This window comes from Herpailurus yagouaroundi, unplaced genomic scaffold, assembly GCF_014898765.1.
Source record: "Herpailurus yagouaroundi ecotype Mexico unplaced genomic scaffold, PumYag 196, whole genome shotgun sequence".
In the NCBI taxonomy this organism is placed as follows: Eukaryota; Metazoa; Chordata; class Mammalia; order Carnivora; family Felidae; genus Herpailurus; species Herpailurus yagouaroundi.
The window spans coordinates 16,543,570-16,568,806 of record NW_024412427.1 but is presented as its reverse complement, the minus strand read 5'-3'; the positions used below and the strand labels follow the sequence as shown (position 1 = coordinate 16,568,806).

Here is a 25,237-nt window from a genome sequence, read left to right as displayed (position 1 = left end):
AAGGGCTGTAGAATCGTTTGCTGAGAAGCCACCGAGGATCAAGCCAGGGATTCATCGTACGGGCTGGATTTGCCTAACCTGTGGCAGCGCACGCGGGCCTGCCCGCGCGCAACACCGCCTCCCTACACAAACGCACGCGCTCGCGCGCGCGCACACACACACTCACACACACTCGACTTTCAGAAGACCAGGCGCTGGCGGATGTACGTCCCCAGGTCGGGCTCCCTCCTGTTCGGGAAGGAAAACCGGACGGCAGGGCCACCTCGAATAATGGAAGAATAGAAGCCACGAGTCAAGACCTTGACCCAAGAGACCGCTGGGGATGCGACGAGGCCAGAAGAGGAACCGTGAGGCGCGCAGAAAGTAAATCCGACGCCGCCGAACCGGGAGCGCCGCTGGCCCTTGAGGACTAGGGCGTAGCCCAGGGAACGCGCGCCGGCCCTTCTAGTTAGTCAGGGTGCGCTTCCTGGAGGAGGAGAAGGAGGGTTTACCGCTCGAGCGACCGGGATGAATGGAGGGGGCGGGGCAGCTGGCGGGCTGGGCCCCGACGAGGCCCCCTGCCGAGGGTGGGGCGGGGGCCGGCAGCGTGCATAAAGCCGACTGTGGAGAAGCCCTCCCACGACCCGCCACAGAGGCACAACACCTTGGGTCCCTGGGCCCGTCGAGCTTCTTCCCAGAAACTTCCCAGCCCCGCCCAGCTCCTAATCCGGCAACGCCTGGGAGGGCACGCGGGCTCGAGGAAGCCCGATCTACACGTTCTGGCTGAGTTGCCCCGGGCTCCCGGGAACAGCCTGCTGGGGACTGGCAGGAGCGCGGGTGAGGGCGCGGGGCGGGCGGACGGGACCCCGCCCAGGGCGGCACCAGGGCGGGGCGTGGGGCGGCATTAGGACCCAGACGCGGCGCGGGGGTGTGTCGCCGGCTCCCGCCGCTGGCCCGCCCGAAATGCCAAATTCGGGGTCCCGGAGATCCCGGGTGAGGAGTCCGGGCGTGCGCGCGTGTGTGCAGCCGTCCGGCGGCCTACCGCCGGGCCATGGCCGCGGCCACCCGGCGCCTGTTCCATCTCCAGCCATGCGGTGGGTGCCTGAGCCGGCGGAGCCGGCGGGCGCGGCAGGGGCGCGGCGGGAGGGCCGTTCGGTCTCCGCCGCGAAGGGCTGCTAGGAAGGGACGCGGAGCCGTCGGAGCACCGGGGAGAACGCGGATGCCGCCGGCTTGCACAGGCCCCGGGCCACGGTGGGCGAGGGGGTCGTGGAGGCTTCCTAGCCCTGGGGGGGGGGGTCAGGTGTGAGTTCGGCCCGAGGGGGAGTGGGAGCCCGAGCCCGAGCCCGGGGGATTACGCGGGTGGTGGAGGGAGGCCCAGGGGGCCTCGTGGACACTGCGCGCTTGATTTAATGCTCTATTGCAGGCTTGAAATTCTTAGTCTTTGAACCAGTGGAGGGGTGGGGGCGTGGAAGCGGTTGGGACGGAACTGTGGAGTCCCTAGCACCCCGAGCGCCGGCCTCTTCCCAGCGGGCACGCTGCCACCTCTGGTTACGTTCTGCCAGGGACACCTTCTCGCCCCTGCGCTGCGGAGAAGCCTGCCCATTCTGGGGGATCCCGGGGCCTCCGACTGTCCCCTGTGAGACCACAGCACTCTTTACGTCGCGGCTCTGATACCTGAGGGCCAGCCGGGGGCTTGTAGGACTATTTACCTGCACTTGTGGCTCCCGGTATGGGAGTAAGGTGTGCACCACCCCCACCCTTCCAAACCCTCGTCACCCTCGTCCTCTGGCCATCCCTGCGGCCTCGGATGCTAGCTTTACTGCCCCCGCCCCTCCCTTCTGGATGCAGACCCGGCTCCCGTCCCGCGCGTCCGTCCGCATCCTGCCCCCGCCCCCCCCCCCCCCGGCCCCCAGGGTCTCCGAGTCTGGAAACGCTTTCCTCTCATGCACGCGGCCCCTCCTGTCGCTTCCTTCCTCGCACAGAGCGGCACAAACAGCCGGGACCATCCGGGGCCCTGTGCGGTGAGCGCGCACAGAGCCCCCTTCCCCCGCGCAACCCCCTGCCCCGCGCCTTCTCCTTGGAGGACCAACGGCTCCGCCTCCCAGGAGGGCCGGGCCGTGGGGGGCACAGAGGGGAGGAGGCCGTTGCCATGTCGCCCCCCGGTGACCCCAGGCGTGTGCGGTTGGGGGCGACTGCACGTGTGATGGGTGTTGATGGCCCCTGGGTGCGAAGAAAGAGTAGGAGGCGCCGCGATGTGCCGCCAGGAAGGCCCCCGCCCAGGTGCTGGGCTTGGCCGCGAAACAGCGCAAGCGGGAGGCCAGGGAGGCCGGCTACTACAAGGAGGGTGGAGGGACGGGCCCCCTCCCAACAGTCCCGGCGGCCTGTGCTGAGTAGCAAAAGCAGCGAATCCTGCGAGGGTACTGTTAAACTCCTAGAGGAAACATGCTGAGAACATTTCCCCTTTCCCACCTGGGCAGACCCTAGCAGATTGGCTGAAGAATAACAGGCTTGGCTTTCTCTTAAGGGGCTCCTGCCTAGTACTACCCCCTACACTTTTTGTCCCCAGGTTGGCTTGGGTTGGGTACCTGGGAAGGGGTAAGGAGTCAGCAGAGTTGGTGTGGGGAGGGGAGCAGTTGGACACGGGACACTGTCCAGGGCTCGTTCGTGTAGCTGGTAACAATTCTTGGGTTTCCCTTGCAGAGTCCTCTTCCGAAATGTCCCAGAATGGATTCGTTGAGGATGTAGTAGGTGAGTACATCTGTGTGTGTGTGGGGGGGGGGGGGGGGGTGAACAAAGAGAGCTCCTTGGTCAAAAGTCACAAGAGACCTAATTCCTCCACTGGGGCACCCATGGCATTGATCACCCATCTGTGGCCCTCTGTTGGTGCTAGATGCTTTTAGATCCTCTCCTTTGGGAGATCGTGGTAAGGTGGAGGGGGCAGCTAACACTGCCTCGGACACTGACGGGCTCTCTGGTGGTCTCGTGGATCTGGGAAGGCAGGCGGTTCCCCCTCTTAGGCTGTGTAGATGAGCGCCCTTGGTTCACTGTTGGAATGCTCTGGTTAGGCCATGTTGTATCTGCCCACATCCCTCAGTCCCCGCCCAGCCCTGTGAGGCAAGGGCTGCCATTGTCCCTCTAACGAAATGTAACCTAACCTTTTTGGGCTTCAGCTTTGCTGCTTCCTTCAGACCAGCTCTCCCGCTCTCCACGTCTCTGGGCTCTCCTGTGCCCAGACCTGGGGGGCTGGCCTGGCCATCAGAGGGTTGTTCAGTGGGACAGTGCTTGGATAGGGTGGAGTGATGATATGCTCTTACCCAGGGTCCCCAGGGCATGGTGATTGCATGTGCCAGGCTGTTGGTAGGCAGGTTAGGTGTGTGGTTCAGCTTATAGGTGGGGACCTGGCCTCCTAGGAGTGTCTCAGGGACTGAGTAGTATCAGCTGGGCAGGTCCTAGGTAGAACCCAGAGTAGGGGAGAAGGGGACAGCATGATGGTGCAGTGCCCAGAAATAATGGGTGCTGATGGGGGTGCCAGAAGGGAGATTAGGGCAGGTTGGGGCTGGGGCGCCAGGTAGTCTAAGCAAAACAGGTCCAGGACTGGGGAGGAAGGAGGTTTTCATGGACGTTGGGGCCAGCTCTGCTACCCCTGCCCTGACCCCTGGTCCCTCAGGCAGGGACCCTCCATAACTCCATAACAAAGGAGGGAAGGACATTTTTCGACTCTGGGCTCTGAGTACAGTGTAGACCTAGAGCTAGGGGGCCCTCCTAGGGAAGGCCTAGCACCTCCTGCCCAAAAGGGCCCAGGCTGAGCACAGGACACTGCGGGGAACGGGGCCTGGGATGTGCAGAGGAAACCGATGGGCTAGAGTGGAAGTGAGTCAGGGTGAGTCACTGCCTGGCAGGTGTAGGCGTGCTGCTGACCCTTCCCCGTCCCAGCACAGGTGTTTGTCAGGCATTGGCGGGGTCTGGGCTACAAGAGCCCCTTTTCTGGAGCACTCGCACGTGGTGAACCACAGGGGAACAGGGCAGTCAGGAAGGGGTGCCGGCAGGGACCTAGGAGGACTTGCCAAAAGAGGAGGCTTCCTCTGAGCCTTGAAGAAGGCCCTCTGGGGAGGGGAGCCCTCTGCTCGTAGGACAGGCGCCGGCATGCCTGGGGCGTTGGCCAACTGGCCTCAGGAGTGAGATCAGAAGTGGGGGGTAGGACCGGGCCTGAGGGACCAGGGGTCAGGGCAGGGGTAGCAGAGCTGGCCCCAACTGTCATCCCAGAGGTCTTGAGGAGCAAGAGTGGAACACTCGCCTGTCACCAGGAAGCGGGTGTGGGCTGTGAGCAGTTGTAGGCACTAAGACCAGGCTCTGCACTGGGAGTCCCAAGGTGCCATGACACCCCTGTTGCCCTCCATTGGGTCTTTCCTGGGGGGGGGTCCCCTTCTCTGTCAGTCCCTGACTGTATCTCTGGCTCCCCTGCTTCCTGGGCCTTGTCTGGTGTCTGGACCGGGTCTCTCAGCCTTGATGCTTTGACCCACATGCCCTCCCCGAAAGAAGCGCCCTAAAACCCTGGGCCAGTAAGGTGGGGAGGGGGCTGGCTGCTGCAGCAGTTCCGGCTTCCCTTGGGTCCCCCCTAGAGAGCCAGACAGGTCTAGGTCCTGTAATCTGGGGGTTCTGGGAGGGCAGGGGCCAGTCTTGCCTGCATCATTGCACCAGGTGCCTGGCCCAGAGTTTGCGAAATGACCATACTTTTCTCTAGCTGAAGGATGCACGTGGGTCAGAGCAGTGCAGGGCCCTGGTTCCCCGCAGCTGAAGAATGTTGGAGAGAGCAGTTGGGTCGGGCCGCCAGCTGGCTGCCATACTTTGATTGGGGCTGGGCGGGGACTAGATAGTCTGCCTCCCGGGCCTACAGGAGGCCTCCCTCAGCGTTCACGGAGAGTGCACCAAGTGGGACAGCCTAGGGGCCCCTGCTCCTCGGGCCCGGAGTCCCTCCCTCTGGTGTGTGTAGCACTGACGGCCGGGTCCTCTCGGGGGGGGGGGGGGTCTCTCTTGGTGGTGGTTGGGCCTCTAGGCTACCTCAAGTGTGACATGGACGATGCCTCGGAAACCCGTGAGGAGAACCTGGGGGATGAGGCCTTCGACACGGTCACCTCCTCCATTGTGTCTGGCGAGAGCATCCGTTTTTTTGTCAACGTCAACCTGGAGGTGCAGCCCGCCCAGGCTGGTATGGGGGTCGTAGCAGGGCCAGGCTGGGGGAGGGCAGGGCACCGGGGACCGGGCAGACACGGCCGCGCTCCGCCAAGAGTCCCGAGGAAGCGGGGCGGCCCCCTGAGCCCTCCCTCTTTCCTCTAGCCGAGAGTGAGTCGCCGGGCGGCTGCGGGCTCCTACACACCTCCCGCAAGGTGAGTGGCCCGTCTGCAGGACAGGGGACACTTGGTCCTGGGCCACTGATCGAAGGGGGGGGGGTGGGGCGGGGGGATGTGGCTGCTCCCCGTCACACTCAACAGGGGTCTCACACCGGCCCTCGGTCTGGCTGCGGGGGCCCGCCATGCCGGGCTGTCCCTCTTGGAAGGGGTATTGGTCTCAGTGGGCAGGGGCAGCCAGGGGACCAGCACAGAGGAGAGGGCCCAGGGGGCGACGGCAGATCGCACTCACGGGCCTCCGTGGTTCTGTGCGTGGGGGTCCCCACAGTACCTGAAGTTAAAGAACTTTGAGGAAGAGGTACGTGCACACCGGGACCTCGACGGCTTCCTGGCACGGGCCAGCATCATCCTGAACGAGACGGCTACCTCGCTGGATGATGTGCTGCGGGCCATGCTGTCCCGCTTAGCCCATGACCCCCACAACACCGAGCCCGACTGCAATTTGCGCCTGTTCATGGCCATGCTCTTCACGGATGCCGGGGCTCCCATGGAGGGTAAAGGTGAGGCCCAGCTGCCCGACTGGGCAGGGGCGGTCAGGGAGGCGGGCTGACAGACCCCCTTACCCCTTTCACTCCGGCCTCAGCCCACCTGCTGTCAGACACCATCCAAGGGGTCACTGCCACGGCCACAGGGGTGCAATACCAGCAGTCCTGGATCTGCATCATGTGAGTTGCCAGGACACCACAGCCGGCCTCCCCGCGGCTCAGCCTGACCCCCCCCGGGTCTGAGGGCAGAGGGTGTGGGCACTCTGTCCCGTTTGGTCTCTTTCTCTCCCTAAGAGAGGTCACTGGGGGGGTCAGAGTTAGGGGTTCCGGGAGCCCGGCTCCCAAGGTGACAACCAACTGTGTGCTGCGTGCCCTCCCCACCCCGGCAGCTGTACCTCCAAGGCCCTGCAGAAGCGGCACGTGTGCATCAGCCGGCTGGTTCGCCCACAGAACTGGGGAGAGAACTCGTGTGAGGTGCGATTCGTCATCCTGGTGCTGGCCCCGCCCAAGATGGTGAGTAGGGGGTCTCGCGGTGGCTCCTGGGAAGGAAGGCTCCAGGTTACCTGGCCGTCTTCTTGGAGGCATCTCTTCCATGTGCCGGAGAATCCCACAGTCCGGGGCTCACATTGTCCGTCACATCTGCCCTACTGAGTTTCTCTGAAGCGTCCTTGCTGGGTCCTCGTCAAGCCCTAATTTCCCCCAGACGTTGCCCGGGAAGTTGTATTTCCTTCTTGACTGAAAAGAGATACTTCTTAAAATTCGTATCCCTCAAATACGGGAGCTTGTCATTGGCCTCCCCCCACCCCAGTCCTTCTTTCAGTTGGTCGCTTTTGTGATTTGCTGGCCAAGGATCCCCGCTTCTGCCTGGGCCACACACCCCCCTGGTCAGGGGCACCTTGCTTTTGTGGGAGCTGAGGCTGATATAGTTCGAGGAGTCTTTTTTCAAGGAAAATGATTTTTTTTAATGTTTATTTATTTATTTTGAGAGAGAGAGAGAGAGCGTGCACAGGGGAGGGGTGAAGAGAGAGAGAATCCCAAGCAGGCTCCACGCTGTGGGCATGGAGCCCAACGTGGGGCTCGATTTCAGTAATCTCAACATCATGACCCGAGCCGAAATCAAGAGTCAGACGCTTAACTGAGCCACCCAGGAGTCCCTCAAGGAAAAAGATTTCCAAATCATAAATAGAAAACGGCTAAGGCTGCTGCCCAGGACTGAGAAGGGCCTTCATGCTTCAACTTCCTCTAGCTTCTTGATGATTCTGCCCTTGCCTCTGGTACAGACTCAAGCTTGGCATGGCCCTCCTCTGTAGGCTTTCTGTAGGAAAAGTGGGTGCCCCCCAGCAATTTCACAGACGTGCTGTGAGCCTCCCCGAATGCTACTTTGCTGGTGAGAGGGGAAAAGAATTTAGGGAAGTGGCCAGCTCATGGGTCAGAGAGGGCAACAGCTGGCCAGGTGGCCAGAGCAGTGGAAGAGACAGTATCCCCAGGGCTGAGCAGCTAGACTGGTGCCTTGTGACAGGCCAACCAGCCCAACGCCTGGCTCCTCGGGAGAACGAGACTGTTCTTAAGCTAAAGGGAGCAGAGTGTGGGCTGGCTGGCCCTGGGACTACTGCTTTGGGGCAGCCTGAAGGGGCAGATACTGCTCTCAGGGGACAGGTTGCCATGGTAGAGGCTGGACCCTAAGTTCATGGACAAAGTTGACTTTAGTCAGGAAAGGGGAAGGCTTGACAGGCCTGGAGCCCCTCTGAAAATCAAATAAACCAGAGGCACCTGGGTGGCTCAGTTGGTTAAGTGTCCAACTCTTGATGTCAGCTCAGGTGTCGATCTCAAGGTTGGGAGTTCAAGCTACACATTGGGCTCTGCGCTGGGCATCGAGCCTACATACATACATACATACATACATACATACATACCTGCAGACTGTACGAATACCACTAGTGAAACGGAGCTGGGTGAACGTTCTTCTCCATCGCTGTGATTTCATCATCCATGATTATACAAGTTTATGTTCCATGGGACAATACCACTACCTCAGTTTATAAGAACTCATGAGGTTTTTGTTTTTAATTTTTTTAATGTTTATTTATTTTTGAGAGACAGAGCATGAGCGGGGGAGAGGTAGAGAGAGAGAGAGAGGGAGACACAGAGTCCGAAGCAGGCTCCAGGCTCTGAGCTGTCAGCACAGAGCCCGACGCGGGGCTCAAACTCACAAGCCGTGAGATCATACCCTGAGCCAAAGTCGGACGCTTAACCGACCGAGCCGCCCAGGCGCCCCATAACTCATGAGTTGTTTTTTTTTAATGTTTTTATTTATTTTTGAAGGAGAGAGAGAGACAGAGCCTGAGAGGGGGAGAGGTAGAGAGAGAGGGAGACACAGAATCCGAAGCAGGCTCCAGGCTTTGAGCTGTCAGCACAGAAACCGACACGGGGCTCGAACTCACAAACCTCGAGATCATGACCTGAGCCGAAGTCGGACGCTTAACCGACCGAGCCGCCCAGGCGCCCCACTCATGAGTTTTTTAAGGAAGTTCTGAGACTGCCTGTGGTTCTAGTGATCTGCTGACCTGGTGGGAATCATGGTAGAGTCCACTAACACTTGACCTTTGGGGGACAAAACTTGCTGCCAGCTCACAGTGGGGGGCACTTGCCACATGCTTCGGACTGTCAGTGATGGGCAGGGCAGGGTGCCCCCCACTCTCGAGCTGCAGATGTGATTCTCCTGTCCTCTGCCCCCAGAAAAGCACCAAGACTGCAGCTGAGGTGGGGCGCACATTCGCCACCATGTTCTTGGACATCACCTTCCGCCAGAAGCTCTTGAACACCCGCACGGAGGAAGAATTCAAGGAGGCTCTGGTGCATCAGAGACAGCTGCTCACCATGGAGAGGCAGCGTTCATCCATCGGGACAAAGGGTTACATGAACTCCATCAGCATACACAAATCCCCACAGGTACAGGGGAGAGGAGGGCGTGGGCGAGTGGCCTGTGGCGTGGGCCATGGGCCTCAGGGCTGACGGACATCTGTCCTCTTGCCCAGCCCCCGAAGCACAAGGACTTTCTCCCTATGGGGAAGGGCATCCGGGAGGACATTGCCCGCAGATTCCCTGTGTACCCACTGGACTTCACTGACGGTAGGTGGCCCTGTCGTCCCCCCGAAAGCTCAGCCTACGGCTTAGGTCCCAGGACGACACATGTGCCTGTCTTGCATCCCCAACACACTTTCTGTGCTGTCCCATTCCCAGGCATTATCGGCAAAAATAAGGCTGTGGGCAAATACATCACCACCACCCTGTTCCTCTACTTTGCCTGCCTCCTGCCTACCATCGCTTTTGGGTCCCTCAACGATGAGAACACCAACGGGGCCATCGGTGAGGGGCTGGAGGCCGGTGAGGGTGTGGCGGGGGGGCCAAGCACTGCGGCACCTGCCCGACCTCCCCTTCCCCCACTTCTCAGATGTGCAGAAAACCATAGCAGGGCAGAGCATTGGAGGCCTCTTGTACGCACTCTTCTCTGGGCAGCCGCTGGTGGTACTGCTGACCACTGCGCCCCTGGCCCTCTACATCCAAGGTGCAGTGGCCCTTCCGGGGAGGTGGTTCCCACGGTCCCTGGCCCCAGCCTGGCCCTGACCTCCCACCCCTGCCCTGCTGCCTGCAGTAATTTCTGGCATCTGTGACGACTACGATCTGGACTTCAACACCTTCTACGCGTGGACGGGCCTGTGGAACAGTTTCTTTCTCGCGCTTTATTCCCTCTTCAACCTCAGCCTGCTCATGAGTCTCTTTAAGAGGTGACAGAGCCTTCCCCGAGCTGCTGGGACCCTCAAGCAGGAGGGCGACGAAGGCCGGGGAGCTTGGTCAGCCTCCATGCTGGCCTCTGAGGTCCTGTAGTTCTGCAGTGGATGGGGTGCCCCCACCATATCACTGCCCCAGGAGAGAAGCATGCGACCCTGGTCTCCATGGCAGGAGGATGGGGGGCTGTGCAGAGGCTCAGGGAAGCCTACCCTGTGGCCCCCTGACAACTCACCCCCATTTGCTGAGGCATTATCACCCCCTGGCAGGTCAACAGAAGAGATCATTGCCCTGTTCATTTCCATCACGTTCATGCTGGATGCTGTCAAGGGCATGGTTAAAAGTGAGTGTCTAGCTGGTGGCTACCTGCTGCAGGGGGAGCTCAGTTGAGCAGGGGGACTGTGGGCTGTGACCAGGGCGGCCAAGCAGCCTCCAAGCTGAGGCTACTGCCACAGTCCAGGGTGCTCTGGGGACCTGTGACTAGCAGAGACCAGCAGCCCCATGTAATGGAGGGTGACCGGGCTGCCTCAGGCAGGATCAGAGGCGCCGGGCCATGCGTGAGCCACTGTCAGAGATGGGGGTGGGGGGTGGACAGGCAGGTCAAGGGGGTCCTGGCTGACAGAGAAAGGCAGTCCCCTCCCTTCCCCCCTGCCCCCAGAAGCCTTTTCTCCCCTCAGGGCCCCCTCCGCCCCACATCCAGGAGGAAGCTGGGCCTCAGTCTCCCAGAGCCCTGATGGCTGAGGCCTGCTGGCCTGTATAGTCTTCCAGAAGTACTACATTGACAACTTTGGGAACCACCATGAAGACAACACTTCTATGGTGAGCCTGCTGGGCCTCGGCACCAGCCTCAACACCAGCCTCCACACCGCGCTCAACACCAGCCTCCTGGCGAGCCCCCTGGAGTTGACCTCCGTAAGCGGCCCTGGTACTGAGCACCCAGGCCGGGAGACTGCTGTACTGAGCCTCCTGATCATGCTGGGCACGCTGTGGCTGAGCTACACCCTCTACCAGTTCAAGAAGAGGTGAGGGGGGCCTCGGGGTGAGGGGAAGGAGGCACCGGCCCCCAGGCCGCGCTCATACACCCGCCTGCGTCCCCAGCCCCTACCTGCACCCCTACATGAGGGAGATCCTGTCAGACTGTGCCTTGCCCATCTCGGTGCTCACCTTCTCTCTCATCTGCTCCTACGGCTTCCGGGAAATTAAAAGTGAGTTGGGCTCAGGCAGGGGCCGCGGTGGGGTGGGCTTGCTCCTCGGGGCTGCAGGCTTGAGCAGGGGCCTGTACCCTGCTGCAGTGAGCCAGTTCCGCTACAACCCCAGCAAGAGCCTGTTTGAGGTAGCCGAGATGCACTCCCTGTCCCTGGGCGCCGTCACCAGTGCCATGGGCCTGGGCTTCCTGCTCTCCTTGCTCTTCTTCATTGAGCAGAACCTGGTGGCTGCCTTGGCTAATGCCCCAGAGAACAGGTTTGCGGGGCTGGGTGGGGAGGGGCGAGTGCGTGCCCGGCCCTCCGAGGGGCCACGGGTGTCCCGCCACACGTGCCCCTGTCCGCTGCAGGCTGGTGAAGGGCACCGCCTACCACTGGGACCTCCTGCTCATCGCCATCATCAACAGTGGGCTGTCTCTGTTTGGGCTGCCCTGGATCCATGCCGCCTACCCCCACTCCCCACTGCACGTGCGGGCATTGGCCATGGTGGAGGAGCGTGTGGAGAACGGGCACATTTACGAGACGTGAGTGTGAGAGTGGTCCCTGGAGGCCGGAGGCAAGTCATGTGGACCCTGAGGTGGGGGTAACCCTGGGCCACCTGTGACCTAGGAAGGGATACGGCTCAGGAGACTAGGGCCCCAGAAGTGAAAGAGCCCAGGGCCCCACGTGTGACCTGAGGCGGGGGTGGGGGGGCGGCATGCCCCGCACACCAGGGCCGGAGGTGATCTGGCGCTCTGGGACCGCACAGGATCGTGAATGTGAAGGAGACACGGCTGACTACGCTGGGTGCCAGCATCCTGGTGGGCTTCTCCCTCCTGCTGCTGCCCTTCCCCCTGCAGTGGATCCCCAAGCCGGTGCTCTACGGCCTCTTCCTCTACATCGCGCTCACCTCCATAGACGGCAACCAGCTCTTTGAGCGCGTGGCCCTGCTGCTCAAGGACCAGGTGAGTGTCCGGCCTGGAGAATGAGGGGTGGGGGAGGGAGGTCCAGTTCCAGACCGGCCCACACCTGTCCCCTGCCGCCCCGCAGACCTCGTACCCGCCCACCCACTACATCCGGAGGGTGCCCCAGCGGAAGATCCACTACTTCACGGGCCTGCAGGTCATGCAGCTGCTGCTGCTCTGTGCCTTTGGCATGAGCAACCTGCCCTACATGAAGATGATCTTCCCCCTCATCATGATCGTCATGATCCCCATCCGGTACGGGACGGCGGGCAGAGGCAGCAGAGACCCCACTGGGTGGGAGACAATGGGTTAGGGTGGGCGGTGGGCCAGAGGGGCCCAGCCTGGCCCCGTGGGGGGTTGCGGGGAGTAGCCTCCGCCTTCTCCTCTCTGACCCAGTGCTCATCTTGCGGTCTGTTCGCTGTCCCCGCAGCTACAACCTGCTGCCCCGAATCATTGAAGCCAAGTACCTGGACGTCATGGATGCTGAACACTGAGGCCCTGGCCGTGTCCCATTCACCTGTCCCTTTGGCTCTTCCCAGGCTGACTGTAGCCATGTGGGGAGAGGTACGGGTGTCTTTTGGGGTGTTCCTGTGTGCTGCACTCCCACCCAGCTGTCCCAACAGGACTAGGACATCTGGGCATCAAGGTGGGGGGTGGGGGGGGGTTCCGTGGCGTGTGCCCATCCCTGTCCCCATTAGCCTTTCGCTTGGGTCAGTAACACTGCTCAGGACAACTTCTGCCCAGAGTGGAACTAAAGCCGGATTTTCTTTTGATAAAAGAGTCAGATGTCTGAAAGAGAAACCATTTCCTTGATTGTATAAGGAATTTGCTGTGTGCACATTAGAGAATAAAGCTCCCGTTTCTACGCTTCCATCTCTGTTGTCCCACCCTGCCCCGGCCTCAGAAGGCCACCTGAGAATAAAAAAATGTGAAGGGGAGGTGGAATGAAAAGGACCGGTGTTTGTGGAGCGCCGTCTGTGGACTGTCCCCTCCGACCCCGCACAGTGGATGCTGGTCCAACAGGGAAATGCGGAAAGATCCAGGCCTCGGTGTTGCTGTGTTGCCAGGAAACTGCAGGGGAAGTATTCTGGGAACAGCATGTGCGAGGGCCCTGAGGAGGGCCCTTCGGGGCCAGTGAAGGGCCATGGCTGGTGGAGAGAGCAGGGCTGATGGCCATGAGCCTGGGTTCCCAGAGGCAGCTGCAGAGCAGCCCAACAGATTGAAAAACAGGCGCACGTAGGTCAGAGCTGCAGTTGCAACGTGTCCCCTCTGCTGAGTGGGTACAGATTTTATACGTTGGGGGGTATGGGTACAGGGGCGGGGGGGCAGGGGCTGCACTTTGCACCAGGGCCCTGAGAGTGGGGATGAACTGAAGTGGGAAGAATCCAAATGGCAGGATGCAGGGATTGGTTTGCCGGAGGGGAGAAGGTGCCGTGTTTCTGGTCTGGTCATTTGGTGGTTGGCCAGAGTCCGTGGCGGGAGCAGGGAATACAGATCTGAGACTCTGGCCATATCGGGGGCACCGGCAGTGGTAGAGCACCTGGCTCACGGACCCCATCACACACCTTACAGGACTTTGGCTTGACAAATACACCACAGACCAAGGGAGACATCTGCTACCTCTAATAACTAGATATGCTAAGAATTTCTGCAAACCAACAAAAAAAGACCATGACTCCCAACCCCCAATAGAAAAGAGGAAAACCTACGGTGGGGGGCACCCAAACGGTAACAGGCGGCGAGAATGCCCTTGGGTACCTGAGAAATGCAACCCGACGGTGAGATGGTATCTTCCACTTATAACTGGCAACAATGACCCTGCCCTGGCTGGATGGACGGCAGAGCGGGAGAGGTGTATCCCCTGGCTCGCTGACTGGAGGAATGGGGACCAGGCACAATCAAGACCCGTCTTCCAACTGCGCGACTGCTCCTGGGCAGGTGGCGTGGGTCCGAACACTCACGGCGCTGTGTGCGGGGATGGGTAGCTCAAGGTTAACAAAGGGGGACAGTGTCCTGTGGACCCAGGACATCACTTTAAGAGTTGAGTAGCAAGCACAGAGGGCTGCCCTGCCCTAAGCCCCAGGTCCCCACTCCATGCATGTGGCTCATGATCCTTTGGGGCCCCCTCCCCAGGGGCCTAGGTGTCCCCTGCAGGTAGGGCCTTATCCAGAATCACCAGGCCAGGAGCAGACAGGTCCCCAGTACCCCATGCCTGAGCCCAGTCAGACGTCACTCACTACCAAGGAGACAACTAGAGAAGGCTGGGTCTGGCCCTGGCACTTCCTGGGGAGATAAGCCAGCTGAGCCTCACAGGCAAGTGGGGAGCAAAGGAATGCTGTTCTGTCCTCACCCACACACAATGATGCAGTTTCAGGGAGGAAACAACAGTTAAACTCAGGCCCTGGGCCATGCTGCCAGGACTGAGGAACAGTGACTGGAAGTGACATTCTCCAGAGCTGCCTGTGAGCACAGAAATAAGCCCGGGAGGGACTCCCAGCATTATGTTCTCCCCTCCCCCATTGCACACAACAGGCTTTTCTGAATATCCTCAGGGTGGGCACCTCCTCCTTATCAGAGAAACCTGCAGGGAAGGAAAGGGAGCCACCCCAGCCCCTTAAAGTCCCGTCCAGAAAATGGCTTCACTGGGTCACAGCGAGGGCCTGGGGCAGCTGAGACAAGCTTCCCGAAAAGCTTGGAGGCCCCAGGCTGAACCATGTCATGTCATCCCACTGGGATCAAGATTCCACCCTGTTCCCCTGCCATACAAATGAACTTGGCATTATAATCATAAACCAACACTTTGGCTGCTCTAATGCCATAGTGAAATACTGCGACAGCACTCAACATTCTGCATTGCCTGCCCCCAACCCAGCAAACACCATGGAGGCCAGCTGGGTGGTGGCATCCCACAATGGGTGGGTGGGCGGTGTGGATCTGGCCAAGAAAAGATCAGCTTGTGATCAGAGACTTCAAGAACGAAAGGAAAGATGCGCTACTCCAGCACCCTCAGCTGCCACCCTTGTCCCACCATCACCCCAACCTGAGAGGTTTCCTGCTCCTGCCAAAAGGGACTCGGGAGACAGACAACTGCCCAGGGCAGGTTTCAAAATGGACGTATCGTTTATTTTGGAGACAAGTGTCTTCCAGTACTCTTACTTGTTGCATTTTTTACACATCTAGGGCTATTTGCGTGGTTCTTCCCGAAATCTCCATCCTGATGTAGCCAGGATAACATCCAAGGTCCTTTTAGGATCCTAAGCCAGGGGCTGCAGGAGGGACCACTGAATCCCCGAGGGCAAGAAAATGGTGTCCCTGCCCAAAGTTTCTCCAAGCAGAGCCAGCTGCTCCTCCAAGCAGGGCTGGTGAGGTGGTCTCAACACCCCTAGCAAGTGGGAACCCTGAAGGAAGTACTTGGAGGGGTGCCTGATGGGGGAGGTTTCGGGCTAGGTTTCCCCAGATCCCCCACCAGAGCGACTGTCACCGGCTACCGGAGGACTCAGGCTGCCAAAGTATTTCTGCAGCTCAAGCAGGGCCCGGAAGCGATGGGAGATGGTGTTCTTCTCAGCTTTGGGCATCTCTGCGTACCTAAGGGGCAACAGCAGCAGTTCAGAGGAGCCCGGATTCAGGGGGTGTGCATCCCTCACCTGCCTCGGAGCCCCAAGCTCAAGGAGTCACCAGGAAAGGGTGGCGGGGCCACCAGCTCCTGACAGCCAGGGTTAATTTTTTAAAAAACTGGAGAGAATTTTAAATTCCCCTGTAGCTGGAAACCCATATTAATGAGTGCGGAAAGATGTTAGATTTGCTCTACTGTCCAAAAGTCATTAAGGGAAGCCAGGGACTGGGGGATAAGCTACATATTTGATCAGCTTTGTCATCTGTTGACAGGAAGCAGTGGGGCCTGACAGAGCAAATACGACAGTCTCCTCTCATGTACTGCGGGGGTGGCACGGGACAGCCGACCAGTGGCCACTCCTCCACATCAGGACTCTAGAGAATCCCACACCCCACTTGGGTACTTTAGAGCCGTGCTGTCCGCTATGTGGCCACTAGCCACAAGCGGCCATTTGAATTGAAATCTACCACAATGGAGTAAAAATAATTTCAGTACCTCAGCCACCCTAACCACGTGTTGGATTGAACAGAGCGGACATAGAGCATTTCTGTCCCTTGCATTCTTGGGACAGTGGGGCTTCATGTTGTCCTCAGCCCTGTTTGGCTATTGTGAGGCCCCAGGCCACACTCCCTAAGGGCCCCTCTAGCCTGGAACACTTGATTCCAATAATGGCCAACATGTCCAGTGTAAATAAAGGGGGTGGGGTTTCCGTGACACACTGAGAATGCTTGGCACCGTGGGGGTTTCATGAGGTGCCCACCAGAGGCTATAAATATTAACGCTTTTCCAAACCAGATAGGGAAGTCGAATCATCCCACAGAAATGTCAGGGCGGAAAGGGGAAAGCACTGCAGTCCGGCAGCTGCTCCATGGCGAGCTGGAGCCCGGGCGCCCAGGACTCCCAGCTCCGCCCGGCTGCCCCTACGCTGGAGACTGGCCCACTCGGATTCCTTGAGTCCACCCCAGCGGAGCTGCCTTCAGCTGGAACGGCAGCCCGTGGCCCGGCCCCGCCCGTGCCTGCGTGCCTGCACTGAGGCGGGGCGCTGATCCAACCCAGACTGTGGCTATCCTGACCCCACATCCCTGGGAGAAAATGGAGCTCCTTACGTCTGCTCGTATCCATCAGGCTGAAAACAAGGATCCCAGCCGAAGTCCCGGCAGCCTCGGGGCACCACAATCCGGCCCTGCCAGACGAAAGGGAGGGACAGGTATGTCACTGGCCATAGAGGAGATGCACTAGAAGGGTAGTAGCCAGTGTGAGTTCAGTTTGGTTAAGCCCCATTTACTCAAAAGATACGGTTTCAAGGGGTCCATGGTACCTGCAAATGTTTGCTGAATACACAAATAATATGCAGTGGGGCAGCTCTCCCTTCTCTCTCTCTCTCTCTCTCACACACACACACACACACACACACACACACACACACAGAGACACACGGAAGAATGACAAACTTGAGCCCACAGATACAATGATACCCCTGGGGTCACCTGCCCTCCCTAGCTTTCACAAACTGTGACCTCAATAAAGAAGAAAGTCAACTTGGAAAAAACTGACAGAAAACATTTTCTCTTAATAGAAGTTATAAGGTGCCAAACTATGCAAAGAAGCCCTCTGCCTGCTACTCAATTTTTTTAAACAAATGTTTTATTTTTAGTGAGAGAGAGAGAGAGAGAGAGAGAGAGCGAGCACGAGCAGGGGAGAGGTAGAGAGAGGGAGAGAGAGAATCCCAAGCAGGTTCTGCACTGTCCCTTCACGTGGGGCTCGATCTCACAATAGTGAAATCATGACCTGAGCTGAAATCAGGAATTGGATGCTTGACCAACTGAGCCACCCAGGCGCTCATTTTTATTATGCTAAGTGAAATAAACTGCTGCATTTCTCAAAGTACAAAGGAGGCCCTAATAATTAAATGAAGAAACAGAAATCACTTAGCACAGTGTCCAATACACAAATGAGTTCAGTAAATACTGGCTGTAATAGGCAAATTCCAACAGAATAATGTTAACAAAGAACAATTTAACTCAGCATCATGAGCTGTCATGTTGCCATAAAAGTTAAAAAATAATAAGGGGCTCCTGGGTGGCTCAGTCAGTTAAGCTCTTGATTTCGGGTTCTTGATCTCGGCTCAGATCACAATCTCACGGTTTGTGAGCTCGAGCCCCGCACTGGGCTCTACGCTGAAAGCGTGAAGCCTGTTGGAGATTCTCTCCCTCTCTTTCTGCCCCTTCCCTGCTCGTGCTCTGTCTCTCTCAAAATAAATTTAAAAACTTAAAAATAGTAACAATAATAATAATCTTAAAAATACAAGGGAAGTGTGCCTGTGTGGCTCAGTCAGTGAAGCATCCATCTAGGTTTCTGCTGGAGTTGTGATTTCACAGTTCAGGAGTTTGAGCCTTGCGTAAGGCTCTGTGCTTACAGCTTCAGATCCTCCCTCTCCCTCTCCCTCTCCCTCTCCTCCTCCTCTACTTGCTCTCTTGGTCTTTCTCTCTCTCTCTCAAAGTAAATAAACTTAAAAAAAAATAAATAAATACAAGGGAAGCAGTAGAGGATGAGGATGAGCCAGTAGCCATAACTGCCAAACTGTTCAGACCAAAGGCAAATTCTGCTACCGCTAGCGGGGAGCTATGTGACCAAGGCCCACAGCTGACCACTCTGAACCTCACCCACACCACGAACGGTGGGGCAGGCAGTGTTCTCAGCACTGGGGTCATAGCAGGCCCAGCCTTACCCTCATAGAATGGGTCTCTTTCGCAAAACAGGCTTTCCACCAGTCAACAGATTAACGATTACCAAATGCAAAGTGCCTTTGAGGGAACAGACAGGAAGCTGGGCTCAAGAACAACAGCATGGAGTAACCCAGATGAGGAACTCCATGAGGAGACACTTTAGCCACATACAGTGCTGGGCAAGAACACTCCAGGTGGTAGTCACAGCCGGTGTCAGGACCCAAGATGGGGAAGGGCTTGGCACGGGCGTTGCAGAAAAGACAACGTGACTGGGTTTAGAAAGCTCGAGTGAGAACAAAACCAGAAGAAACAAAGCCACCTCAGCGAAAGCAGAGGCTGGCCGACAACAAAGTGCGTGAAGCAGCCAGAGCTGCGGAGACAAGAGGAAATAGGGAACGGGGACCCCAGGGAGCAAGCCCCATCAGCAGGGCCTGCAGTCATTCATATTTCTGATTTTCTAGAGAACATTTCTGTGAAAGTAGCAGAGAACTACGACTAATTTTTCCCAGCAATTATGATCCAGCAATCCTGGCTCTGTTCAGCCAAAAGAACTGAGCACAAGATCAAGAGGTATCTGCACACCCATGTTCATAGCAGCATTATTCACAATAGCCGAATGTGGAGGCAATTGAAACGCCCATCGATGGATAAATGGACAAAACAAATGTGAATATACATACAATGGATATTATTCAGCCTCAATAAAAAGGAGGAATTCTGTCACATGCTACAACACAAATGATCCATGACGGACATTATACTAAGAAATAAGCCAGCCACAAAAAAGACAAATAATGTACGTAGGATTCCACTTATAGGAGGGGCCTGAAGTTGCCAAACTCTTAGAAACAAAAGTGGAATACCAGTTGCCAGGGTTTAGTGGGGAGGGGAAAAGGGGACTTTTTGCTCAATGGGTATAGTTTCAATTTTGCAGGATGAAAAAGTTCTAGAGATCTGTTGTACAACAGGGCACACATTCTCTCTCTCCCTCTGCCCCTTCTCCCCTGCACACACTCTCTCTAAAATTAAAATATATATATATACATATATATATATATATATATATATATATATATATATATGTATATATATATAACCAGCAGGGCATGATGAGATGTCTGTGGGCAACCCCCAGAGGAGCCTCTGGGGTATGGCTCTGCGGGCCACAGGAGACTCTGGATTTTATCATGAGAAGGGACTGGCAGAGGAGTGATGTGCCAGAATGCATCCTCCCGACACAAGGATGGAACAGCCGCACTGTCAGGGGAGCAGGCCAGCCCAGAAGGTGGTCTGGATCCTGTGAGAAGCACAGGGGTGTGTTTCCGAACCCAAGGGTGTGCTAGGCAGGCATGGGTGTGTTCAAGGGCAGTCAAGGAAGGAATGAGCTAGGGGAAGAAGATTGCACAGGAACATGAAAAGTTGGAAAGGCTGTGAGATGCTCAAGGGAAGCTATAGCCTCAGCAGTTGGATAAAAAGACTTGAGCTGGAAGCAACTGGGGTTGTCCATGTAGCTCTGGGAGTTGACACCTTCAGTTCCATATCTGCTTCCTAGAAGGGCACACAGTGCAGAGCTCTAGGTATACCAGGCCTCAACAGCCATGAGCCACTGTGTGTATCCCAGAAACAACAGTCTCAGAGGTCAAATAGATTTGGGGATTGACAGCACTTCTGGTTGTCATGCCCAGGGGCATGCCTGGGCAAAGCTCTGAGAACTAACTGGCCAGGAGGGCCCTTCCCACCACCCTCCTGCATTAGACCCTGGGCCATTGGCTCAAGCCACAGCACCCTCTGGTGGCACATAGGGGAACTATTATTCGTACGCACCGAGGTCCGGCCCCTGAACAGGCGCACTGGCTCGCTGGGGTCCCCGGTGCTGAGTGCAAACGTGCAGAGCGCATAGGCTGACTTGTCCTCAAACCCAGCCAGGAGCTGGTGGAGACCTGTGGGGGGGGTGGGGGGAATACAGTGATGGCTATGCAGCTCAGCTCCCAGCCTTACTCCCCATCCCTGAATCCCTGGATGGGGGAGCCACCAAATGTGGGGAGCTTATACATGTCATCAGATAGGTTCCGTGCTTATAACCCTGGAAATTGGGTGACGGGCACATGGAGCTCATTATTCTATTCTACTACTGTATATGTTTGAAATGCTCCATAATATAAAGTGTTTTTAAAGCACCTAAGGAGGGGACATTTTGGCCCACAACGTGACAGGGTATGCAAGGGGCGGCCAGTCCCCCAGCCCCCAGCCCAGGCCCTCGCTAAGGCAAGGACAGGCCAGCAGTCAATAGGGCCAGCCCTCTCAGCCAGAATAAACTGCAGCGCCTTTGTCTCCAAAACTCACAGCACCCCCACTCCCACTCCCACTCCCATCTTCTCAGAGCTCCCTGGAGCTGGGTGTGTGTAGGGAGAGTGGCAGCTGCTCTTATAGATAGTGAAACAGATGAACACAGGCTCCATGGTGGGGGCTAGAACCTGAGATTCCTGATTACTAGTTGGGATTCCTCCACTGGACCACCTCCAGATTCTCAATTCCCAATAGATAAAAGAAGAGATAATAAAGGAGATTAATACCTTCAGGCTTTAACTTCTCCAGAAACCACTTTCTGCAAGAGAAACGAAGGTGAATCAGACAACAGGAGCAGCTGGAGCTTCCTACCATCTTCTCTGGGCTGCACTCCTCAGGGAGTAGAGCCCTGGGACGGCCATATGACAGGACAGAAAATGCCGTCATTCAAAATGAAGAGGAGTAATAGGAAAAAGGATGGAGGCATACAGGCAATGCACAGATCAATAAACCTATGAAGACCTCAACCTCACTGGTAATTAGAAAAATGCAAACTAAAACCAAATGTGGCTAACACTTCACATCCCCCACACTGCAAAACACTGAAGCCCTAAGCGCTGGTGAGGGTATGGTGCAATACACGTAAGGTACAGCTGCCCTGGCAGACATACTGGCGATCCAAAAGCTCAACATATACAGATCCAAAACCCAGCAAAAGCACTTCTGTGCATATGTCCTCCAACCCCGGCCAAGGGTATTCAAATCGGGGTATTTGTATCCTAGAGATACACAAGGACCACCTGAGGGTGTCCAGAGCGCTGGATAGTTTTAAGGAAATCCATTTTCAGATCTCAACTTCTTTATTTCCTTTTTCCTGAAATTGATCTGCCACGAATGTACCTCTCCAGCGGGTGGGTTCCTCTTGCCCATCTCCACTTACACAATCACATTCTCACACTTTACAAAAGAAAGAAAGGCATGCCTCTCCCCCATCCCTAATCCCTTCTCAGGACAATGTGAAATATTGGTGCTGACACCAAGACAGTGAATGACCCACAGTATTAGGTAACCAATCATTTCAAAGTTCAGGTGGTTTTGTGGCCAGGCGCCTGCAAGGGGAGCACTCACATGTAGGGGCCAGGGAGGCCCCCAAGGGCGTTGAAGCACAGACAGGTGTCCTCCACCAGTACGGGCCCCTGCACCTGCAGCACATGGAAATGGAGCCCTGAGACCTGTGACCAGGAGTGGGCCCTGTCCCTAGCCTGAATTCCTAGGCCACCCTGGCTGGGGCCAGACACACAGCTAGTTGTGATCTGTAGCAGCAGGAAACAGCTACAGGAAACAGCCCTTGGGTAATCTCTTATCTTCACTTTAGAGATAGGAACACCAAAAACCTGGCAGGTTGTAAAGCTTATTCCAGGCACAGCAACAGGAGAGCTGAAAGCTGAGATTCACACTCAGGCTCTTCATAAAGTGCTCTTTCTCAATTCCACAGAGATGTGTGAGTGCAGCGGTAGATAGATATGTGTGGGGACAATGTAGGGATTGGAGTGTATGTATCTGAAAATCAGAGAGAGAAGTGTGTGTGTGTGTGTGTGTGTGTGTGTGTGTGTGGTGGTCTGGGAGATACTATGCAGTCAATGTTGAGAAGAAAGAAACATTAATTGGCCCCACTCTAGCTGGCCTGGGCAGGTCCTTGAAGTTTTGACCAACTGTGCCCACCCTATTATTCTCTGCCTGAGCCCAGCAGGCACAGCCCCCAGGAGCCCCCAGGACAAGAGGAACAAGTATGGGACACGCGAGGAACAAGCACCTGGCGAGCTGCCTCCTGACACTTCTGTATGGAAATCTCATCAGGCTCTCCCTGGTACTCTGGCACTTATTGGAGAAACAGACACACAGAGAGTCAGGTAACAGGGAGACAGAGAAATGGAACGAGTTTTCAAAAATAAAACAAAACAGAGACATACGGTCAATTTTCTGTGCCACCAAAGTGCATGGAAACTTATCTCCCAGAATCTGAATGACCTGTTCCAAAATGAAAGAACATTTATCACCATTTGTTAACAATTTCCCCATACTACACAAGCTGTCGTCTACTTTTCTCTTCAGGTAATTCTCGGGCCAGTCCCCTCAGGCTTACCAAATTAGGCCCATGAGCCTCACTCTAGACTTCAGGGCCCCACTCCAGCAGGTCAGCTTCCCCATCTGCTCAGCCTCCTACCCCTCCTACTTCAGGTCTCTCTGTTCATGTTAACCAGCTACCCGGAATACCCTCTCCCCTTCTCCCTGCTCCCTGCAACTCTACCTAGCCTCCTATTCCAGTTCTCGATCAGGGGTTACCCAGAATTCAAGAAGCCTGTAAACCTGGATGGGAAAAAATACCTTTTTATTTTCACTACTCCCTAGTTGAAATTTAGCATCTTTTCCAATTGTGAATATAGAAAACCAAAACAGCATCAGCAGTTCCTGTGACCTTTAAATCTATTAAAATCACACATGTGGGGTTGAGCATCCGTTTCAGCTCAGGTCATGATCCCAGGGTTGTGGGATTGAGCCCTGCATCAGGCTCCATAGTAAGTGCGAAGCCTGCTTAGGATTCTCTCCCTCTGCCCTCTCTTCTGCTCACTCTCTCTCTAAAAATAAAAAATAAAATCACACATGTTGTCATATTCCATTATAGCTATAGCAGAATCTCACAATATTTACAATACTCTTTTAAAATTATGGTAACAGGGGCGCCTGGGTGGCTCTATCGGTTAAGCCTCCAACTTCAGTGCAGGTCATGATCTCACGATTAAGTGAGTTTGAGCCCCGAGTTGGGCTCTGTGCTGACAGCTCAGAGCCTGGACCCTGCTTTGGATTCTGTGTCTCCTTCTCTCTACCCCCCCACCACCCCGTTCGTGCTCTGTCACTCTCTATCTCAAAAATAAATAAACATTAAAAAAATAATAAATGAATAAAATAAAAGTATGGTAATTACACATTGCTAGATTGAATCCTTTAATGCGTTAATAAAGTATATGTTAACTAGATCACAAACATTTATATTTTGAACTTTCTTTCCTTTTTTTTTTTTTTAAGTTTATTTATTTGTTTTGAGAGAGAGAGCGCACAAGCTGGGGAGCGGCAGAGAGAGGGAGAGACAGAATCCCAAGCAGGTTCCATGCCATCAGCACACAGCCTGATGCAGGGCTCGAACTCACCAACTGTGAGATCATGACCTGAGCCAAGCTCAAAAGGTAGACACTTAACCAACTGCACCACCCAGGCGCCCCTACAAATATTTATATTTTGAGAATTGTACAACAGAATTTCCTTTGTGATGGTGCTCTGTTCCGCGTGTCACTACTTGTCTGTTTGGTCTGGCCTCAAGATCCCAAACTTTTCATTAGCACAGGGCTCTGGCTCCTGAGTAGGACACCCTGTACTGGTACAGAAGTGCTATCATTCTCTATACTGCAGACAAATGAAGGGGCCCCTAATGACGGCATCCCACTCGTCTGCCTCAGACATATCTAGCGGATGTCACCGATTTTGCACCATGACTCACCTCCTTGGCCATGGCTGACTGAGCAGGGGGAAACCCTTGACCAAAGCAAAGCTAATCAGAGCTAATGTATGGCAGAAGCCTCACTGCCCCCTCCAGCAGGAGGGAAGGAAGCAGAAAAACACCAGCAGGAAAGGGATGAGCATCCAGAGAGAACTACAAGGACTAGATAGGCCCTTGAGAGGCTCAAGTCTTGTGAGACATCACATTGTAACATTGTATTACTAGGAAAAGTCACCTGGTGGTTTATATAAACTTCTGGTGTCCCTATTACTTGCTGCCAAAGGCTATCCGTCCACCCGCAGAATCCTCACAGCTAGCCACAAATTCCCAGAGGCAGGAACTCTGGATCCATTGCCTCTCTCACTCCTCCACCCAACTGGTTTGTGAAACAGACCTCTCAAATCATCCCCATTTCACAGAGAAGGAAACAGGCTTGGAAACGCTGAGGACCACATTTCTGAACCGTGGTGGGGCGTGGACGGCTCAGTTTGGATGCCTGCCCCACGCGTTGTCTGGCACTCCTGGGTCCGCAGGGCGGCCTGGATCAGCTCCAGAGGGGTGTCAAGAGGCACGGTTTGGGGTCTAGCTTAATAGGTGACCACTGGGACAGGTACTATGGACCCGGCACTCCTTTGGCTCCCGCAACCCCGAGCTCACAAGCCCGGATCTGTCAACGCCATCATTCTATCAAGGCCAACCACCGGCCGCCCCACTCCGCGCACAAGGCTGTTTCACTCCACGAGGCCCAGCCCGTTCCACACGCCCGGGTCCGCCTCTCCGTGCCCCCTCCACCTGGAGACCGCTTCTCTCCGCCCTATCCTCAGCGGGCCCTGCCACACGCTACCCCCCAGCCGCCTACTGGTCGGCCTCCCGCGCCCTCCCGGCACCTCCTCCAGCTTCTTGGCGTTCCCCGTGACAAACACGATCTTCTTCCCGGCTAAGGGGGCCGCCATGCCGAACCGCACGCATGACCCACAGGAAGCCCCTTTGCCTCGAGTGGCAGGCACTTCCGGCTGGCGCGCGGAAGCGGGCGGCACGGCTTCCGGCTTAGCGTCCCGGACAAGGCAGCTTTAGGCTCCCGGGAAGCGCGTCCTCTGTGAGCGGCAGCCTAGCTGCCTTTGGGGCGAGAAGTCCGCGCTGGGGGCTCGGCTTCCTTGCTCAGATTCCGGGAGCAGAGCGCCTCTTATCTGGTTGAGCAGCCTGGGGCGCCGGGCGCTACAAGGGGGGAAAATGGCGCGGCCCGTCTGCGCCGGAATTG

The 25,237-nt window shown here is 56.4% G+C and overlaps 2 protein-coding genes across 21 annotated transcripts; one reads left to right on the top strand and one right to left on the bottom strand.

Moving 5' to 3' along the window:
* The first annotated feature begins 48 nt into the window (after window positions 1-48).
* On the top strand, window positions 49-12,674 carry SLC4A11 (solute carrier family 4 member 11). Of its 17 annotated transcripts, none has more exons than XM_040447545.1 (20): window positions 49-363; window positions 2,680-2,727; window positions 5,033-5,185; window positions 5,314-5,363; window positions 5,653-5,884; window positions 5,968-6,049; window positions 6,259-6,382; window positions 8,606-8,818; window positions 8,905-8,998; window positions 9,110-9,235; window positions 9,321-9,434; window positions 9,522-9,654; window positions 9,925-9,998; window positions 10,416-10,677; window positions 10,754-10,860; window positions 10,948-11,116; window positions 11,208-11,381; window positions 11,606-11,801; window positions 11,887-12,056; window positions 12,232-12,674. In XM_040447545.1, exons 2-20 carry the CDS (start codon window positions 2,694-2,696, stop codon window positions 12,293-12,295), a joined length of 2,571 nt encoding a protein of 856 aa, XP_040303479.1. In that variant the 5' UTR covers window positions 49-363; window positions 2,680-2,693; the 3' UTR covers window positions 12,296-12,674. The 17 variants fall into 17 exon arrangements, with proteins under 17 accessions (XP_040303479.1, XP_040303485.1, XP_040303490.1 ...); XM_040447546.1 differs by lacking the exon at window positions 49-363 and adding an exon at window positions 634-816; XM_040447543.1 differs by lacking the exon at window positions 49-363 and adding an exon at window positions 923-1,073.
* A 2,223-nt stretch (window positions 12,675-14,897) lies between these two features.
* On the bottom strand, window positions 14,898-25,237 carry ITPA (inosine triphosphatase). 4 transcript variants are annotated; one of them, XM_040447560.1, is made up of 8 exons: window positions 24,867-25,225; window positions 22,397-22,454; window positions 22,240-22,304; window positions 21,555-21,628; window positions 20,714-20,745; window positions 19,965-20,080; window positions 16,521-16,597; window positions 14,898-15,386 (listed from the first exon to the last, which is right to left on the bottom strand). In XM_040447560.1, the coding sequence occupies exons 1-8, from the start codon at window positions 24,930-24,932 to the stop codon at window positions 15,245-15,247; spliced, it is 630 nt and encodes a 209-aa protein (XP_040303494.1). In that variant the 5' UTR covers window positions 24,933-25,225; the 3' UTR covers window positions 14,898-15,244. The 4 variants fall into 4 exon arrangements, with proteins under 4 accessions (XP_040303494.1, XP_040303496.1, XP_040303495.1 ...); XM_040447562.1 differs by lacking the exon at window positions 24,867-25,225 and adding an exon at window positions 23,980-24,819; XM_040447561.1 differs by lacking the exon at window positions 22,397-22,454 and having other exon boundaries at window positions 24,867-25,237.

What these genes read in the sequence shown, in the direction of transcription:
- ITPA (XM_040447560.1), bottom strand. Translation starts at nt 24,932, where the DNA reads ATGGCGGCCCCCTTAGCCGGGAAGAAGATCGTGTTTGTCACGGGGAAC. An exon ending in GGTGGCACAGAAAATTGACC is followed by an intron (nt 22,305 to 22,396) that starts GTATGTCTCTGT and finishes TTCTCCAATAAG; the next exon opens with TGCCAGAGTACCAGGGAGAG. An exon ending in GTCAGGAGGCAGCTCGCCAG is followed by an intron (nt 21,629 to 22,239) that starts GTGCTTGTTCCT and finishes CATGTGCTGCAG; the next exon opens with GTGCAGGGGCCCGTACTGGT.
- SLC4A11 (XM_040447540.1), top strand. Translation starts at nt 2,129, where the DNA reads ATGTCGCCCCCCGGTGACCCCAGGCGTGTGCGGTTGGGGGCGACTGCA. An exon ending in GGTGCAGCCCGCCCAGGCTG is followed by an intron (nt 5,186 to 5,313) that starts GTATGGGGGTCG and finishes TCTTTCCTCTAG; the next exon opens with CCGAGAGTGAGTCGCCGGGC. An exon ending in TCCTACACACCTCCCGCAAG is followed by an intron (nt 5,364 to 5,652) that starts GTGAGTGGCCCG and finishes GGGTCCCCACAG; the next exon opens with TACCTGAAGTTAAAGAACTT.